At 42.9% G+C, this 19,847-nt stretch overlaps 1 protein-coding gene across 1 annotated transcript in view; it reads right to left on the bottom strand.

Moving 5' to 3' along the window:
* Nucleotides 1–8,519: 8,519 nt before the first annotated feature.
* Nucleotides 8,520–19,847, bottom strand: part of ARHGEF7 (Rho guanine nucleotide exchange factor 7) — a 217,660-nt gene continuing 206,332 nt past the window's right edge. Inside the window, 2 exon segments of the mRNA XM_077482884.1 lie at nucleotides 8,520–10,715; nucleotides 12,660–12,714. Coding sequence (XP_077339010.1) covers nucleotides 10,593–10,715; nucleotides 12,660–12,714 — 178 coding nt within the window. The 3' untranslated portion in view covers nucleotides 8,520–10,592.

Raw genomic sequence — 19,847 nt, forward strand, 5'->3', positions numbered from 1 at the left:
TCCGTTCCTGCGAAGAAGTTGTGGAAGCAGCAGAATAGGAGGGAATGCATAAATCCGTGAAAACTGATCCCATGGGGCCACAAAAGCATCTGTTCCGCATGCCAGGGGATCCTTTGTTCTTGACCCAAAGCTGTTGATCTTTTTGTTGAACCTGGACGCAAATAGGTCTACGTCCAGGATCCCCCATCTCCGGCATATTGCCAAAAATATATCGGGGTGAAGAGACCATTCTCCCGGGAACAACTGCTGGTGACTCAAGTAGTCCGCCTGCCAATTTTCTATTCCTGGAATGAAGACTGCCGATAGGCAAGGTACATGGTTTTCTGCCAAAGTTAGGATATGATTCACCTCTCTCTGGATCACATGACTTCTTGTGCCCCCCTGGTGATTGTTATAGGCCACAGCCGTGGCATTGTCAGATTGGAACCTGACAGGACAATTCCGTAACCTGAATGTCCAGGCCCTCAAGGCCAAGCGCGCTGCCCGAATCTCTAGAATGTTGATGGGCAGGGCCCTTTCACATTTCCCTTGGACAGTCGCCTCTACCAGGACTGCTCCCCAACCTGAAAGGCTGGCATCTGTTGTTACCACCTTCCAGGTTATTGGTAAGAACAATTTTCCTTTCTGCAGATTTTTGGCTATCCACCACCAACTGAGGCTCCAGCACACCTTTGGAGACAGACGTATTGGGAAATCTAGAGCTTGGACCATCTTATCCCACGTCGATAGGATACTGCTTTGCTAGCTAAATAGAGAAAAGGAGTACTAGTGTGCACAACCCCAACTAACTTACCTAATCATCACTAATAATCAATAACAATTATATAAGGGAAGCTGCCAACATAAAAAGTGATCTCTGCACCATTGAAATAAATGTAAAAATAGTATGTGGTGCTACCTAAATTAATATACTCATAAATAACGCTCAAAATTAAAATAAATATATAATAATTCACATTGATAATATGTGCAATCAATTATAAATAAATATACCTAATAACTTGATCTGTGCAAAATAAGCTGACAACAATGTGCAAATACTGAATGATAAATAACGTGCAAAAAGCATATAAAGTGCAAATAATTATTCTAATATAACCGTGTATCACAATAATAAAGTGATCTAATAAGGAAATAAAGTTCTTTTTGCAAAGTCCCAAAAGTGATAAGTAGTACTTCCAAAAGTTCAGATTGATTCATGCAGTGAAAACTCTGGCAAAAAAACTTCAGTCTGTAACACTCCACCGATGATCCACACTCCATAAGTGCTCACACGTGCACCCCTCGTTTCCCCCAGCCTCTCACCTCTAAGAACGGCCACTAAAGCCCATATGGCGCTGTGTACGAAATGGCTGTAAAGAGCTCCTCCTTCACTCCTCGCCAATTCAGCCCGTCATAATGTACCGTAAATCAATAATACAAGCTCATAAGGGAAGAAGAAGAGGGGGGGCTCCAATGTGTAGTATTATAAAAAAAATTTTTTTTTAATGAAACATATCCACACTTTTAAATTTGTTTTTTTTATAATACTACACATTAGAGCCCCCCTTCGTACACAGCGCCATATGGCCTTTAGTGGCCGTTCTTAGAGGTGAGAGGCTGGGGGAAACAAGGGGTGCACGTGTGAGCACTTTTGGAGTGTGGATCATCAGTGGAGTGTTACAGCTTGAAGTTTTTTTGGCACAGAGTTTTCACTGCATGAATCAATCTGAACTTTTGGAAGTACTACTCATCACTTTTGGAACTTTGCAAAAATAACTTTATTTCCTTATGAGATCACTTTATTATTATGATACACTGTTATATTCGAATAATTATTTGCACTTTATATGCTTTTTGCACATTATTTATCATTCAGTATTTGCACATTTATTGTGGTTTTGCACATTGTTGTCAGCTTATTTTGCACAGATCAAGTTATGAGGTATATTTATAATTGATTGCACATATTATCGAAGTGAATTATTGTATATTTATTTTAATTTTTAACATTATTTATGAGTATATTAATTTAGGTAGTGCCACATACTATTTTTACAGGTCATCTAGGTAAGCTATAAACGTTAAACCTTGAGCCCTTAATCTGGCCAGAGGAGGGACCAGGACCTTTGTAAACACCCAAGGTGCAGTTGCTATACCAAAAGGCAGAGCTACAAACTGAAAATTGAGCTTTTCTACCTCGAAACATGGATATTTCTGGTGAGCAGGGAAAATGGGCACATGCAGGTATGCATCCTTGATGTCAACTAACGCCAGAAGTTCTCCTCCTTGTAGGATGGAGACAACTGATCCCATGCAAAAAGGGCAGATTTTAAGGAATCAATTTAGATCTTCGAGATTTTGAATGGGTCTGACAACTCCATTTGTTTTTTGGTACTGTGAAAAGGCTTGAATAAAATCCCAACCCCTGCTCTTCCACGGGGATCACCATGATCACTTTATGAGACAAAAGTCAGACTAATGCTTGAAAGAGACTTCTTTTTTTCTGGATCTTTGGCTGGGAAAACGAGTAGATGGGAATTCTCTGAACTCTAGTTTGAAATCTACAGTGTTTGTGGAGACCCCCCCCCCCCCCCATCTGTTTCAAAACTCTTCCTGCCAGACCCTTGAGAACTGCAGAAGTCTTCCCCCCACTCAAGGGAGCCCCTTCATAAAGAGGCTTTTTTATTTTTTTGAATAAGATTTTATTGAAAAAGAGAGTCAATGACAGAGTAACACGAATTCACAAGGACAACAGAATTTTTTGCTGTAGATTACAGGTTAGATAAGTGCAATGATAAGTCACATAGTAGTGCATGAATGCAGTGCAGTTTACAAGAATTGGTAAACAAAATATTCCCCTTCAGAGAGGAGAAAGGGAGGATTTGACTGGATGGATCTGAAAATAGCAAGACATTATGCTATAAAGAGGCTTTTTTGCATTCTGTCTTTCCTTCCCCAGGACTTCTTTTTGTCCCTGGGGTTGACACTGAGGTTTACCTCATTACCTGACTGTGGAGGCCGCCGCGAATGCCTGGAGGCTGATGCCCTTGGCCCTGTAGAAGGCGCCCGTTTAAATGAAGGATGTTTAGTTCTTCTCTTAACTGGCAAAAGGGTCTTTTTGCACTTGACATTTTTTTGATGTATTTGTCAAAAATCATCCCCAAACATCCATCCATCGCAGAAAGGAAGAAAACCAGCCAGGAATTTTTTTGCATGGCGCTTCGGCTAAACAATTTTCAACCATAAGATTCTACATATATGCACCAGCCCAAGCATTAGGCGTGAGGCCTGAAGAATAGAATCTCTCATAGCGTCAATTGCAAAACAAAGCCCCTGCAGCTTGGCTAAATCCTGGGCCTGCTGATTAGGGATAACCTTGAGCACCTGTCTCAACTGGTCCCTCAAAGATTGACATACACAAATTGTCACCACTGCAGGTAGAGACATTGAACTTGCCAAAGAAAATGTGTTTTTAAACAGGAATTCCAATTTCTTATCGGTTGGATCCCTAAGCATTTGAGCGATGTCAACCGGACAATTTTTATTCACAGAGGATATAGCCACATCAATTGCTGGTATATCCCACCTTTTAGTGAATTCTTTCCTCCATAGAATAAAGTACTGATAAGCATTTTTATCCTCCTAAAAAAGTTATCTGGGTGATTTCACTCAGAATACCTAAGCTGTTCCAGCAAAGGATGGACAGAAAAAGCCCCCAAAGCCTGAGGTTTTAGTGAACCCAAAAATAAATAGGTCTCCAGCCGACTCAGTTAAGGGCAGCTTAAATGTGGAGTGGACCATCTCAGTAAGATGAAACTTGAAGAAGGTTCTTCCACAATTGATCCCCCGGAAGAGGAGTCATCAGCCTCTTCCTGGTCCCCTGAGGGAAATGCATCCTCTCCTGCCCATGTTCCTCTGTTTGAGGGTCCTGGGCAGTAGAAGGGGACCTATCGTGTTTTCTCCTATTCTGGGGAGATGCGATTAAAGCAGCTATTCTTTCCAATCCTACAAAGTCTGAGGAGAAATCTTCCTCAGTAACAGACAGGGGCTGAAATGATGAAAACAATTGCAACCCTTGACGGACCCGATGGCTCACCCTGACCAGCCAACCCCAGGTCTTTTGGGGAGGATGGCATTGTAGAGGTGAGACTCGGGTCCTCGGAGCCCTAGAGAGATACCCTTGGGCCTCCTTTTTGGGGTGTTTACACTTCCCCTTCTGGCAGGCATAATCCTAAGCACAAACACAGAGGTACTGTCAGAAAAAAATGCATCCACTTCTGAGCAATAGTCCAGCCACTGCCTCTGCTATTAATGCTCAGTAAACGTGCCCTGTCTGCTCCTGTGTCACTCCATAGCCAAATGCAGCTTGGCAAATGGAGCTCTTATAGCTTTTTACAGCCCTGCGTTGTGGACGTTGAGACACATCAATGCCGCATTAAGCCACACCCCCTCCGTCTTTCCACCGCGCAACCCTTCTCTTTTAAAAAAAAGCCCAGACCGGCATGGGGGGTGGGGGCGAGGAGAGCAGAAGGAAGAGGAGAGGCTCCGCTGCTATGGTGGTGGGAGAGGGAGCAGAGCAGCATACTGCCGACCACCTTGGAATTCCTACCCTATTCCTGGAGAGGGGAGAGAAACTCCTGCCCATGTGGGGGGCGTTTTGTAAAAAGAACCCCTGCCAACATATTACCAGAGGCTTGGGACTGCTTGGCTGGAGGAAGCCTGCAGCTTCTGCTGACAGAGCAAGATATGGGAAGCATGAACCAGGTAAGCTCTTTACAGCCCCCAGTGGCGATTTTTAAGCATGACAACATTTACTTTAACAGATAAATCCATAAGAAAATTTAAAATCCATTAGGAATCTCCACTTACTTTATCCGGCAACAGGATTCTGTGGTAAAACCAAACAGACCCAATCTTCACCCCTCCCGGTGGGCGCCGTTAAAAAAAAAACTTCAAGGACTGGGGTCCCTTTTTTATTGGGGGTTCCACTCCCTTGGACCCATATAGCACCCTGCCAGGAAGCTTTATGGCTGAAAAAAACAAAACACTGGATCCGGAGGTCCAGCTCTCAAAAAAGAGGAGCGATACAGGCTAAACCTCATTTCTTCCACCACAAGGCCCAGGTACCATTCAATTTGGCTGGAAAAGACACTTTGAATGGATCCGGCTGTATAGCTTGCCCCAGCAAAGGATTACTGCAGTGGAGCTCAGCATAGCACATTTTTACTTGTGACCAACACCTGAAACACTGGTAAAAGGACTGAGGTACTCCCAGTAATGGGAGGGGTTATATAGGGAGTGAACTTCCTGTCTTAGGGTGTGCCAGTGTCCATCACCTAATGGCCTATATAACCCACATAGTAACTACTATGGCTCTGTGTCCCATGATGTACGATAAAGAAAGATCAATTAAAGAAATGTGTAAAGCGATCCTGAACAAATTCCTTTGATTTTGAACAGTTAAATAGGTGCATTATGTGTGTCCTTGAGAATAAACTTACTGCAATACCATTTTTAGGTGCATAAACAGACATATATGATTACAAAAATATTTCATATAACCGCTGTACAAGCACGTATATGGCTTCCTAATATAAGGGTGGTCTGTACACTGTTGGTGATTTGTCTTGAAAATGTGATTTCCCGTTAATGTGGTTGGCTTACTGCTGTTTCAAGCACTGTGTTTTATTACAGCGCTGAGACTATTCATTTGATTATAACAAGAAGATGTTCCCATTTAAGAAGTAGCTTCAGTAGAAAGATGACCAGGGGAGTAATATTTAAAAAAAAAAAAAAAAAAAAAGATATACACGAGAGGTCCGCATCACGGATGTGCAGCTGACAAATCTGCATTAACTGCATGATGTTATGTCAATATGGACCAAAATCTCTCAGGAACATTTCCAACACCTTGTTGAATCTATGCCATGAGGAATTAAGGCAAAAAAGGAAGAGAAGCATTTTGAAGGCATGGCCAAGCCTCCCGCATTAGCAGCTGATGGAGGCTTGGCCGTGCCTTCAAAACGCGTTCTGATTGGCCAAACAGTAGTAGGCTGCTCCCCACTCTGAATGCTTAGAAACAATCCTACCCAGAGTTACTCCCCAGGTCCCTCGAGGCTTCAGCTTCCCGCTGATACACCGCGCTTGTGGACGCTTCCACAGGGACATCCCGGCGGCTTTTCTGTGATGCTAGATCTGGAAAGCACCTACCCTCGCTAGCACTAAGTGCTCATTATACTGCCAACAATTTGTATTTTAATCAAATCAAATAATGCTGCACGAGGATGTGCCTGTGGCTTCTCCGTTTTTTGCCCTCCTTTTCCCATAGTGATCGGGTCCCCCAACCTGTGCCTGAAGCAGCCTCGCTCCCTTTGCAGCATTTGTTTCAGAGACTCGGAGTTGAGCACCCCCTAGAACTCCATGTTCAACTTGTTTATTTCAGGACTTTAATCGATCGATTTTACCAAAACTTTTGTTTTTATTTTATTTTTTTTACCTCTACAATATATTTTTATTGTTGCTATTGATGAACCAGCATACTTATGCATGTCCTCCCACTATTTTTCATAATCAGTCGTTTCAGCGCTGAGCGTTACACCAGTGCTTTATGTGTGTGTGTTTTATTTCTCATAAGGAATTAAGGCAGTTCTGAAGGCAAAAGGGGGTCCAACCCAATACTAGCAAGATGTACCTAATAAAGAGGCCACTGAGTATATATTATGGCAGAATTTATGATTTCTTGGCCATTTTTCAGAGAATATTAATGAAAACACAAAAACTTTTCACTCGTGGTTAGTGTTTTTGCTGAAGTCATTTATTATTATGTTCACTCTTTTTAAATCATAATGACAACAGAAACTACCCACATGATCCTGGCCAAAAGTTTACATACCTCAGTTCTTAATAATGTTTATTGCCCCCTTTAACATCAATGACAGCTTGAAGTCTTTTGTGGATGAGGCTCTATCTTCTCAGATGATAAAGCTGCCCATTCCTCTTGGCAAAAAGCCTCCAGTTCCTGTAAATTATTGGTGTCTTACTTGAACTGCACGTTTGAGATCTCCCCAGAGTGGCTCAATGATATTGAGATCAGGAGACTGAGATGGCCACTCCAGAACCTTCACTGTATTTTGCTGTAGCCAATGATAGGTCGACTTGGCCTTGTGTTTTGGATAATTGTCATGTTGGAATGTCCAAGTACATCGCAGCATCTTGGCTGATAATAGCAAATGTTCCTCCAGTATTTTTTTTTGATAACATACTGCATTCATCTTGCCATGAGTTTTGACCATATATTCTGTGCCTTTGTATCTCGCACATCCCCAAAACATCCGTGATCCACCTCTGTGTTTCACAGTAGGAATGGTGTACCTTTCCTTATAGGCCTGGTTGGCTCCTCTCCAAATGTTGTGTTTATGGTTGTGGCTAAAAAGCTGAATTTTCATCTCATCACTCCCAATGACTTTGTGCCAGAAGGTTTGAGGCTCGTCTCTGTGCTGTTTGGCATATTGTAAGCAGGATACTTTGTGGCATTTGTGTAGTAATGCCTTTCTTCTGATGACTGGACCATGCAGCCCACGTTTCTTCACGTGTCTCCTTATTGTGTATCTTGAAACAGCCACACGTTTACAGAGTCCTGTATTTCACCTGATGTTATTTGTGGGTTTTTCTTTTGCATCCCGAACAATTTTCCTGGCAGTTGTGGCTGAAATTTTAGTTGGTCTACCTGACCATGGTTTGGTTTCAACAGAACCTCTAATTTTTTTTCCCCACTTCTTGATTAGAGTTTGAACACTGATTGGCATTCTCAATTCCTTGGATATCTTTTTATGTCCCTTTCCTGTTTTATACAGTTCAGCTACCTTTTCCTGCACATCCTTTGATAATTCTTTTTCCAATAACATCAGTGCAGCACTGGAAGAAAGATGCAAGGGTTTGTCAGAAGTCCAGAAACTCATTGACCTTTTATACACACACCAATTACAATCAAACAGATCCCAGGTGAGGATGGTTACTTTTAATAGCCATTCAAACCTCTTTGTGCCAACTTGTGTGCATGTTATCAGGCCAAAATCCCCAGGGTATGTAAACTTTTGATTAGTGTAATTTGGGTAACTTCTGTTGTAATGATTTAAAAAGAGTAAACACAGTTGATAATAAATAAATCAGTCAAACACTAACCATGAGTGAAAGAAAAGTTTTTGTGTCATCATTCATATTCTCTGAAAAATGGCTAAGTATTCATAAATTCTACCTAGGTATGTAAAATTTTATACCAGTGGCACTTATTGATGCCTGCATGCAAAAGCGGAGATTATTGTATAAAAAAGGCCTATATAAAAAGCAAGTCTCCCAAATTTTGACAGGCTGTCATTATTCATACATGTAAACATTTCATACGGGCAAAAAAAGTCTGCATCTGTGTCCAAATTCACTTTTAAATGGCATGACAATAGTTGCCAGTGTATGATTATATCTTCAGTCTGTACTCACACAAAATAAAACTGCACACCATGATCCCAAACCACTCAGCAAGATATAAAAACAACACTTTTATTAGCTGAAATAAAAGGCTACATGTTACTGCTGTATATCAAGGGACCCTTTCTCATAATTTGCTTTTAACTACTAACAGCATTTCATCACAATACTTTTCAGCTCAGTAAGAAATAATCCATCCAACTTGGTCACAGTTTAAAATAAAATAAAAAATAAAAAACTGCAGTCAGTGGCACCGCCACTGCTTTTATACTTTTAAAGAAATTGTTTTTTTTTTACAATCATAGCAATTCCCTATATGGCTTCCAATGTACTGAGATAAGAACATTTTGAAACATAACAGCTCTACCTACAGTCATATTGATTTGCTGGTAGCAGAAAAGACTTTAGGCAGTTTGGATATCTAGTAGAGAAAAATGTCCTGAGAATGAAAGTTGATTTTATAAATCAGCAGAGTGGCTACATCTGATGGTATATAAAAGCAAATAGAATTTTCACAAAGAAATGCCATTGCCTGGGATGGATTGTCATTTCTAAAAAAGCAGAGTGGTACATATTGTAGTATCATTGCAGTTCCCTTGTATGCAAGCTGCTGTACCATTGTGTGTATATGCTGTGGTCAGTAAAACAGGGGGTAAGATGACAATCACACAAAAGGGAGTCATTTCTGCAATTTACAAAAAAAAAAAACAGAACAGTTGTGCACCATAAATAATATATGTACTTAATTTAAAAAAAGCAAGATTTCTCCCTTCAGTAGATTTGTATCTACATTGTTTACTTTACTGAACCACTGAAAAACAGCAGAGTAAAATTATTTTCTGCTGTAAAACAAAAAGGGAGTGCTAACAGACTTCTTCAGCAGAATTCAATTTCTAATTTTACCTTAGAGAATTATTTTAATAGTCAATGACACAGGTGATCTATATGCTTCCATACTTCTATCTGTCTTCAAGTGTAAGTCATTGCTTTATAACTGCAGTCCTTATGGCCAGCCCTTACGCTTCATGTCTCCTCAAATATCCAGATTTAAATAGTGCATGTAGTCTTCGGGAAAGCTACTTATTACCCTGGATGTGTGGGAAAACATGCACTATTATTGACTCCTGAGGTTTTATCATTTAACTGGTAGGAATTGGTGGCAAATACTAAATATTGTTCAGACACTACTTTGGATGGTTTAGGAAGAACATTACACAAAAGGGAGAATTCACCCCAACTAAAAATCGGATTACATTTCATATTTAATTGGATGCAGGTGAAAAACTCAAGTAGCAAATATGTATACTTTCAATTAGGTTTAGCAGTAATGATATAAACTGGAACAAAAATACATGTATATATATATACAATTTTATATGCCCCCCCCCCCCCCAAACACATTAAAGGTAAACATAATAAATATATTTATATATATTTGTATAAACACAAATCATAAGTTGTTAATGACAAGTTTATCGTTCAGAAGATTTAGCCTCCCTTGCTTTGACTCTTTTAAAAACGCATGTTGTTGACATATAACATAAATAAGGCAATTCAATTAAATACACGGCCTGACTATGAGAATATGTACTATGAGACGTTGCCAGTTTATCTCATGTCAATGTGTTTGTGTTTTTTTCTCTTTTCTTAAAGGTAGACTTGTTTCGGAAATATTTACACTGTTATGCAAAACTAAAAAACAAAAAACAAAAACAGTAAAAAGATGATTTAGTGCCTTTTACATACGCATTCAAAACATTATATACATAAAGGGAGCATTACAGGTCTCTACCAGTTAAAAAAACACCAGTACTTAAAAAAAAAAAAAAAAAAAAAAAAAAAAAAAAAAGCAATCTTAGCAACTGCTCTTTCTGCAAAATGAGGTAATTAACACGTAAAGTTGATACAGTTTGGATTTGGTGCTATTCAACGTTTACCAACTTCACACTTTGCAGCTGCTGAAAGGACAGTCAGTTAGATAATGCATTCTGTACAGTACAACAGAGTCATATTACAATCCAGTTACATCTTAAACCGCAGTGCTTCTGTTTTCACATGGACACACATGTAACAAAAGTCCAAATACATTTGATCCCTGGTATGGAATAAGAAAGACACTGAGTGCTGCATTACAAATTGGTTTCATCCCATGAGGGGTCATTCATATTCTTTAGGACTTTTCTGATGAGCTTCTCAAGTTCCTTTCTAGCTCGCTGTTCTTCCTCTAAAGACTTCTTCATCTTTTTGCTGTCCTGTTGATTATATTAAGGAATTAGTTTGAAAATTAAAACAATGGCTCTAAGTAGGTTTATTTTTTACCTTAGACCAGGGGTTCTATGCAACTGAGAAACATGCGTCATAACCTAACCAAACTTGTTGCAATTTGATTGTACAAGTCCTTTAAATTTACAAACAATATAGTGCAAGAGCTTGCCATATCAGATACAAATTAAATGGCTTTTTAAGAAGGGTCCTCAAACTACATTGTTGAACTAAATCTAAAGGAAATGCGTACTGTCATCTGAAAGTATAACTAAAGCCAAAACACACCCTGTAAGGCAAAGGCATAATGAGCTAGTATGCATAGCATACTAGCTCATTATGAATAACTTACCTGAGAACAAAGCCCCCGAAACGGTCCTCCGCCTTCATGTCCGCCGCTGCCATGGATCCCGGAGTGACTTCTGGGTCTCGCTGCTCCGGCGCTGTGATTCGCCGAAGCAGCGATGACGTCACTCCCGCGCATGCGCACGGGAGCCGACACTCACGGCATATCGCCGCGATCTGCGGCCTGCCCAGTGAGCCTATGCGCCGTAGACAGCGGTGGCTGTCTTCGGGTAAATCTCTCCTAAACCGTATAGGTTTAGGAGATATTTCTTGGACCTACAGGTAAGCCTTAATCTAGGCTTACCTGTAGGTCAAAGTTGGTTGTAAGGGTTTACAACCACTTTAAAACCTCTGTCTTTACCATCTGTCTCATTAGGGAGTCATTACGAGAGAAATCCCCTCTTTGGCAGTTCTCTTGGAAACCAGTGTCCGCTTAGGACGATTTTACCCTCTATTCCTATTCTGGTGGCAAATAAAAATTTTGTATTTACCTTCATTTTCATTCCCTGTTACATTGGTGATAAAGACTGTTTAAGAGAATGAATCTCCCTAATGGGGACACAGATGGCAATAAAACACAGATGAGAGAGCTATATTAAGATGGTATTCGGCGCAGATTCTAAAACAACTGAATTAAGATTGGCCATTGTATTGCACAATGGCCACCTTTTCACTCTCCTCTTCACTATCCATTTCCTCACTTTTTATTTATTTTATTTGTGTGTTGTTTGTCACGTTTTATGTTTGTCACCTGCACGTTTGGCTAGTACGGTCCTCGTGCCAACCCTGAACATTTTGTGGGAGGGTGGACATAGGCCTTCTGGCTTGGTTCGCCCTCTCTTTGGGGGGTCTCCCTTCGGGGGAGCCCTACCCTAGTACCTGGGTGGGTCTGTTTCGGCAGACCTTCCAGAGAAAGGCAGTCATCCGGCTTCGGCTGGATGGGCCATGTATTTGGTACCTCAGTCCCCGTCTGGAGCCTAACGCCCCGTGGGATCAGGGTAAGGTCCTTCCCTGTGGAGGACAGGAGACACCCGTTGCACGTTTTGTGGCACCGGGTGGAAGTTTTTGGGTGTGTTTTGCACGCCATAGGCTTTTAAAAAAAAAAAAAAATAGAAAGTGAGTGACATGAAGAGTAAGGGGGGGAAGTGAAAACCTTTTAAACACTGACTTTGCAGGACCAACCTAACTAGTGTCCATTAAAGTACCAACATGATTGTATATGATCGGGTAAGAAGGATATGGGCGATATGCTTTTGTGCAATGTTAAAATAAAGCTGTCATTAGAAATATCCAGGTTGCCACTGTTGACCTTATGGAAAATGCTTGCCTGCCAATCCACTTGTTTAGGGAGGTAGGCCAAAGTACTAAAGCCATTCTTAAATTATTAAATAATAAATTAAATAATTCTCTCATGATAGGTATTCTCTTAACTGAACAGAAAAACTGCTACCACACTAGATTGCCCTAAATGTACTAAATATAGGGACGTGGGTTATTTATCAAGCTACATACCCTAAGAATTATGGACAAGAAGCTGTTACCATTTGCTAAGTGTAACTATGTATTAAAATGTATTAAAACATACATACCTGTTTTAGCTCCTGAACTTCATCTTTTAATGCATACACTGTGTCAACAAGACTCCTGGAAGATAAGTACACATTGTACAGTAATGTCAAAATCTTTGAAAGCGTTAAATATACAAATAGACCATTTTTATAATAGTACAAATTTCTAAAGAGTTCTTTCAAAACCAAAATCAGTGTTGCATAATACAGGATTTTTGCCTTTGGAATACAAGGAGTACATTACAGGACACAGTGAAATATTCTAGAACCACCACTGGGTTCTATTGCCACCTTCAGGAGAATTCGATACAGGTAAAGCAAAGCTGTAAGGACTGCACAATATAAACCCTCCTGCTCCCAGCATGCCTCAATTTAGAAGCAAGCAAAAATGGGAGTTTATCTTAAGAACAGAGGGGCAGGAGCTTCAATGTACTCCAATAAGAGAGGAATTTCGACTTGCTTGTAAATTCCATATATTGGGTTATAGTGCAGGACAAAGGCAAAATATTCACAAAACCTGGATATAGGCCCGCACATTCAGTCGACTGGATACTGGTAAAAATGTTTCAGGATATGCCCTCTGTGAACCATCCCTATAACCCTATTCCAAGCCATGTAGAATAACCAAGAAAAGGAAAGGAGGGTGGCCTGTATTTTGTACTGTACTCCAAGATATGAAATTTACAGGCAAGTCAAAATACCTCTTACCTTAATCATACAGTAAAAGACACAGGCAAAGTTTTCACAAACCCTGGGACAGTCCATAGTAAAGAAAAGGAAGGGTGGGCAACAAACAGGCAAACAGAACTGTGCCAACAGGCCATGCAACAAAGGCCAAAAGACTCAACTTCAAAGTGCTGCTGTAAGATCCTAGCATTGGACAGCTGCATCTGCAGAAGACTGCACATCCCCTAGTGCAGTGATGGCAAACCTTGGCACTCCAGATGTTTTGGAACTACATTTCCCATGATGCTCCACACTACACTGCAGAGTGGATGAGCATCATGGAAAATGTAGTTCCAAAACATCTGGGGTGCCAAGGTTCGCCATCACTGCCCTAGTGTAACTTTGAAAAGGTATGAACAGCGGACCAGGTGGTGGCCTTACAGAGCTGGGCTACAGAGGCCTGGTACAGAAATAACCAGGAAACTCCCACTGACATGGTGGAATGGGCACATAAAAGCACAGGAAAATTGACTGAGAATGTCTGCAACCAGATTTCTTATCAATTGAGTGATGGTGGACTTGGAAAGCATAGTGTCCCTTGTAAGATCCTGAGGACAGGGCAAAACGTGAATCCATCTTCCTGATCAAAGCTGTTGCTTTGAGATATACTCCTATGGCTCAGACTATGTCCAGGCAAGGAAGAAAAATAAATAAATAAATTTGACTTACCTGTAAATTTTTTATCTTGGAGTGCAATACAGGACACAGGCAGACTATTCATACACCATTGGCTATAGGTGTGCATACACCATGGGACATCGCCAAGCTATGAATATGAAGGGTGGGCAACAAGAAATAACAAGGGTCAAAAGACCCAATCTCAGAGAGCCCCAGGGAACTACTACTTTGGCCAAAATCTGCATCAACAGAAAATTGGATGTCCACAACTGGGCTACTGAGGCTTGGTGGCAAAATGCCTTTGGGACACCCATGATCTGTTGGAATGGATGCGTGGAAGCGCAGGAGCAGATGCCTCTGTGAGAATTTAAGCACTTGTAATCAGATTTAGTATCCATCGTGTAATGTTGGACTTCAAGGCAGGGTGCCCCCTGTGAGGTCCAGTGAACAATACAAAGAAGGAGTTCATCCATTTGACTGGAGGAGTAGCCTTGAGGTATTCTATAAAGCAGGGGTCTCAAACTGGTGGCCCTCCAGCTGAGGCATGATGGGTCTTGTAGTTTCACAACAGCTGGAGGGCTGCCAGTTTGAGACCCCTGCTCTAAAGACTGTCAGTCTAAATCCAGGCAATGTAGAGAGATTTCCTTAGGATGCTTAGGAGCAGGTTATAAGGATGGAAGGACAATATCATAATTGAGATGGAATAGTGAGATCACAGAAAGAATGGCCTTGGACGCAAAACAACCTTGCCATTGTGAAGATTGAGGAAAGACTCTCTACAGGAAAGGGACACCAGTTAAGAAACACATCTGACAGAATAAGAGATCCTCCAGTCTAGGGGGATATCTCTGATAGATGTAAAGGGGAGTTTTTGCACAGCAGATGGAACCAAGTTGAGATTCCAAGGCAGAAGAGGGTGCTGCAAGGGGGCACAATATGAGATAACCCTCGAAGAAAGTTTTTTACAATTGGAAAGTGAAGCCAGAGATAAAACCAGGAGAAACCAGCTCAAGGGATCTAAAAGTGTAGTAAAAACAATAGGTGTTTACTGAAAATTAGAAGAAAAGCAAATGCACTCACAAAAAGAAAGGTGCAGAGGCTGCATGTATAATGAGACAGTATGCCGCTGTACCTCCCAGACTGCTTTTGTTAACCTGGTGATCAGATGGTGAACTGCCTGGCCATGCTGCAAAGTGAGCTGCATTGCTCTCCTGCTGGAAGCCGCTAACAGAATCCGGTTATGGTGCCGACACTATTGTGAAGCCCAACCTCTGGGATGTTGTCTTCTGATGGCCATGGATAGGTTCAGTTATTCTGAGGAAAGGAGAATTACACCAGAAACATGTACTGTTATGGACAGATGTCATTAGAAGATCAAATTCCAGAGGGTGTGCTTCACAAATCTGTTGCAGGGCCAACATGGCTTCTCTGAGCTTCAAGATGTTGATGGTAAGCGCGGCGTCTCCCAATAGCCATTTTCCTTGGACTGTTGGAGATCAGAAGCTCCTTTCTAGCCTGAGAGTCTATGTCTGCTGTGATCACTTTACAGTAATAGGGAAAGAAAGACTTCCCCATTGTTAGGGCTGCGGTGGTGATCCAAACAAGATAAGGACTTCCTTGCTTGGCTGGACAGGAGCATTGGTAAATCAAGAGAGGTAACCGGTTTGTTGCAATTTATTTGGGTAAATGGAACTGCTCCAAGGAGGCTATTATCAGAGTTAGAACTCTCATAGAGAATCCTAATGTGGGATAACTCTTGGATATCTGGTTTTGAGCATGTCCTCTTTTTCTGGTAGACTTTTGCTAGGGATGTGTCCAGGGCCAGACCCAAATATTTTAAATGAGAAGGCTGGAGAGAAGATTTGTTGAAACTGAACACCCAGCCAAAAGGCCTGGTGCATCTGAATTGTCTTGTTGACATTTTATCATGGATGCAGGTGAGAGGAGTCCTTTGAAAAAGGTGGTCTGGGTAGCCTGCAACTTGGGTGCCCTGAGTTCTAAGCAGGGCAAGTAGGGGTGCTAAAACCTGTATGAACACTCTGGGAGCAGAGAATAGGCTGTACAACAAAGTTATCTGCCAATCGGACACATAGAAAGTGCTGATGAGGTGGGTAAATGTAATCACTTAGACATCTTGGATGTCCAGAGATACCATGTAATCCCCTTGACTCAAAAAGGCAATAACCAACTTTTCAGGTTCCATGTGTAATGTTGGGAACTGAAAGAAATTGTTGTGGGGTTTTAAATCCAGAATAGGCTGAATACCTCTGTTTGTTTCTGTGAACAATTTTTAGTAGAAACCTCTGAACAGGTCTTGTGGGGGCACTGGGCCAACTGCTTTGTACCACTTTGAAACCAGCAATTGAACCCACAGGTCTGTGATGTCTGTGTCCCAGAAAGAGGCAAAACTGTAACCAATGTCCCCACTCCTCCTGGGAATGCATTTTCATTGGGAAGAGGGCTTTGGGGAAGACTTTGTGGGCTTTATGGCCTACGTCTTGGGCTGAATTTTTTTTAAATTAAATTGAATTGAATTGAAATTGAAGTTCAGTAGAGTGATAAGGTGCTCTGCAATTTGAGAAAGTAGTGCCTCCCAAGAAAGAGTTTTTGAAATCTTACGCTGTGGAAGTACTTCCTTCCTGTGAGATCATTTATGAACTCATCAAGTGCCTCCCCAAAAAAATCTGCCTTAAAGGGGCATACAAGTGAGGTGCTTTCTACAAGTAACTTCAGCTGCCCTGGCTTTGAGCCACAAGAACATGCGCATGTGAATGGAGCCATTTTGGAAATTTGCCTCATCGCATCTAGGGCATTCACACAAAAGAGCAAAAGGTAATTGCTCTGTTAAAGCACAGTCCTGAAAAACGGGAACATGTTGGTTGTTCATTGTCCTAGTCCAGTTTGCTGTAGTTTATCATACTGAAACTGCAGCAAGAAAAAAAAAATGTAAAGGCATCGATATAAAACTATGCCAGCCCCTCTATTAGAGGCTGGCATAGCACACTGTGTCACTAGTTTTGAAAAACGAGCAGTGTAAAAAGATAATTTCAGCTGTCTTCAGGCCGGTCACATCACTAACGGCCACTTTACAGCTCTGATCTATTGCTTCTGTGGGAGGGGCCAGGATCTCCCTCTGACGGCAGCCTGGGAGATCACGTGGCCAATTGTCTCCTCCTCCAAAGCAATAGGTAAGAGCTGTAAGGCAGCCGCGAGTCACGTGACAGGTCTGAAGACAGCTCAAATTAGGTATTTACACTGCTTGCTTTTTTTTTAAAACTAGTGACAAAGTGTGCTATGTCAGCCTCTAATAGAGGGACAGGCAGTGAAAATGGTTTAATTTTGACAGACACAGAGGGGAATGACAGGCAGGAGGTAAGGGGGAGAGAGGAGAGCAGAGAGCCCATCTCGGAGGGCCGCAATTAGACCATGGTGATCAGGGCGGAATGGTCCTGGTTATTGTGGTCTATTTAGAGAGGCCATACAGAAAGTGCCAGGTTCAGGGTTTTTTTTTTTTTTTTTTTTACAGTTTGGGGGGGGGAGATTACATAGCACAAGCACTGTGCTGTGTAATATGCTTTAAGGGACCAGAATCTACTCTTTTTTTTAGGGGGGGGGGTTAACAAACACTTTAAGACTGCAAGTCAGCAGGATCAACTACAAGGACAGACTACATTTTAATAAACATTTTTTTTCATATGATAGAGATCAGTTAATATTTTTGGAGGAATAAAAGTCTTCTCTGGTGTGGACTGTTACAGATTGCCCATTCTAACCTTAAAATGTTACTAAACCCCAGTACACAGAACATGGAAATGCAATTATTTTAGAAAATATAAACTGCTAAATACCTTTTTTCATCAGCAGTGTATGGCAGTCTTGTATCAGTATCTGTTTAAAGCTTTTACAGTAGGTGCCGCCGACATTGTGTTTCCAGCGCGACAGTATCGCGCTGGTTCCCGGCGATAGGCTTCTCTAACCAGCGTGATCCCGTTGCGCTGGCTGCAATAGGAAAATGTAATTTTCCTATAGCAGCCAGAGCGAGGCGACAATGTTGCTTCACTCATGACGCCTGCATGCCTTCTCGGAGGCATACCAGGCCCTTAGGTCTGGCAGGGATTTTAAGGGGAATCCCCTTCGCTGAAAAAAACGGCGTGGGGTCCCCCCCAAAATCCATACCAGACCCCTATACGAGCACGCAGCCTGGCCGGTCAGGAAAGGGGGTGGGGACGAGCGAGCGCCCCCCCTCCTGAGCCGTACCAGGCCGCGTGCCCTCAACATGCGCGGCCCCCCCACCCCAAAGCACCTTGTCCCCATGTTGATGAGGACAAGGGCCTCTTCCCAACAACCCTGGCCGTTGGTTGTCGGGGTCTGCGGGCGGGGGGCTTATCAGAATCCGGGAGCCCCCTTTAATAAGGGGGCCCCCGGATACCGGCCCCCCACCCTATGTGAATGAGTATGGGGTACAATGTACCCCTACCCATTCACCTGTGAAAAAAAGTACAAAAAAAAACACAACACAGGGTAAAAATAGTTTATTGCACAGCTCCGGGGGTCTTCCGTCTTTGGGGGTCTTCTCGCCGGACTCCTCCGCTATCTTCTTGTAGCTCTTTTACTAGCGGAGGAGCCCAGCATTCTTCTTCGTCGCCACCCTCTTCTTCTGACTTCGGGGGTCTTGTCCCCCTCTTCGGTTCCTCTTGCCGGGCCACCGCTTCTTCTTCCAGCTCTTTTACTAGCGGTGGCCCGGTCTTCTGTCGCCGCCGCCTTCCGTTCTTGTTGTTGTTCTTCTTCTGGAGATGTTGACTCGACGTTCTCTCCGGCCGCAATGCCAGGGACGCGCTTTGCGGCGACTTATATAGGGACAAGGGGCAGGGTCATCGGTTGATGTCACATGGGTTGATGTCACATGGTGACAGTCCCAGCATCCTCCGGGACTGTGACATCGTAAGGGGGCGGGGTCACCATGTGACATCACCGATGACCCCGCCCCTTGTCCCTATATAAGTCGCCACGCAGCGCGTCCCTAGCATTGCGGCCAGAGAGAACGTTGAGTCAACATCTCCAGGAGAAGAAGAAGAACAAGAACAGAAGGCGGCGGCGACAGAAGACCGGGCCACCGCTAGTAATAGAGCTGGAAGAAGAAGCGGTGGCCCGGCAAGAAGAACTGAAGAGGGGGACAAGACCTCCGAAGTTGGAAGAAGAGGGCGGCGACGAAGAAGAATGCCAGGCTCCTCCGCTAGTAAAAGAGCTACAAGAAGATAGCGGAGGAGTCCGGTGAGAAGACCCCCGAAGACGGAAGACCCCCGGAGCTGTGCAATAAACTATTTTTACCCTGTGTTGTGTTTTTTTTGTACTTTTTTCACAGGTGAATGGGTAGGGGTACATTGTACCCCATACTCATTCACATAGGGTGGGGGGCCGGTATCCGGGGGCCCCCTTATTAAAGGGGGCTCCCGGATTCCGATAAGCCCCCCACCCGCAGAACCCAACAACCAACGGCCAGGGTTGTTGGGAAGAGGCCCTTGTCCTCATCAACATGGGGACAAGGTGCTTTGGGGTGGGGGGGCCGCGTGGCCCCCCCTTCCCCAAGGCACCCCCCATGTTGAGGGCATGCGGCCTGGTATGGCTCAGGAGGGGGGGGGCGCTCGCTCGTCCCCACCCCCTTTCCTGACCGGCCGGGCTGCGTGCTCGGATAGGGGTCTGGTATGGATTTTGGGGGGACCCCACGCCGTTTTTTTCGGCGAAGGGGATTCCCCTTAAAATCCCTGCCAGACCTAAGGGCCTGGTATGCCTCCCAAGGGGGAACCCATGCCGTTTTTTTTACATTTGGCGTGGGAGTTCTCCCTTAGGGTTCATACCAAACAGTGC

This window comes from Lithobates pipiens, unplaced genomic scaffold (genome assembly GCF_037356315.1).
Source record: "Lithobates pipiens isolate NorthernLeopardFrog02 unplaced genomic scaffold, aLitPip1_a1.2 Scaffold_16, whole genome shotgun sequence".
In the NCBI taxonomy this organism is placed as follows: domain Eukaryota; kingdom Metazoa; phylum Chordata; class Amphibia; order Anura; family Ranidae; genus Lithobates; species Lithobates pipiens.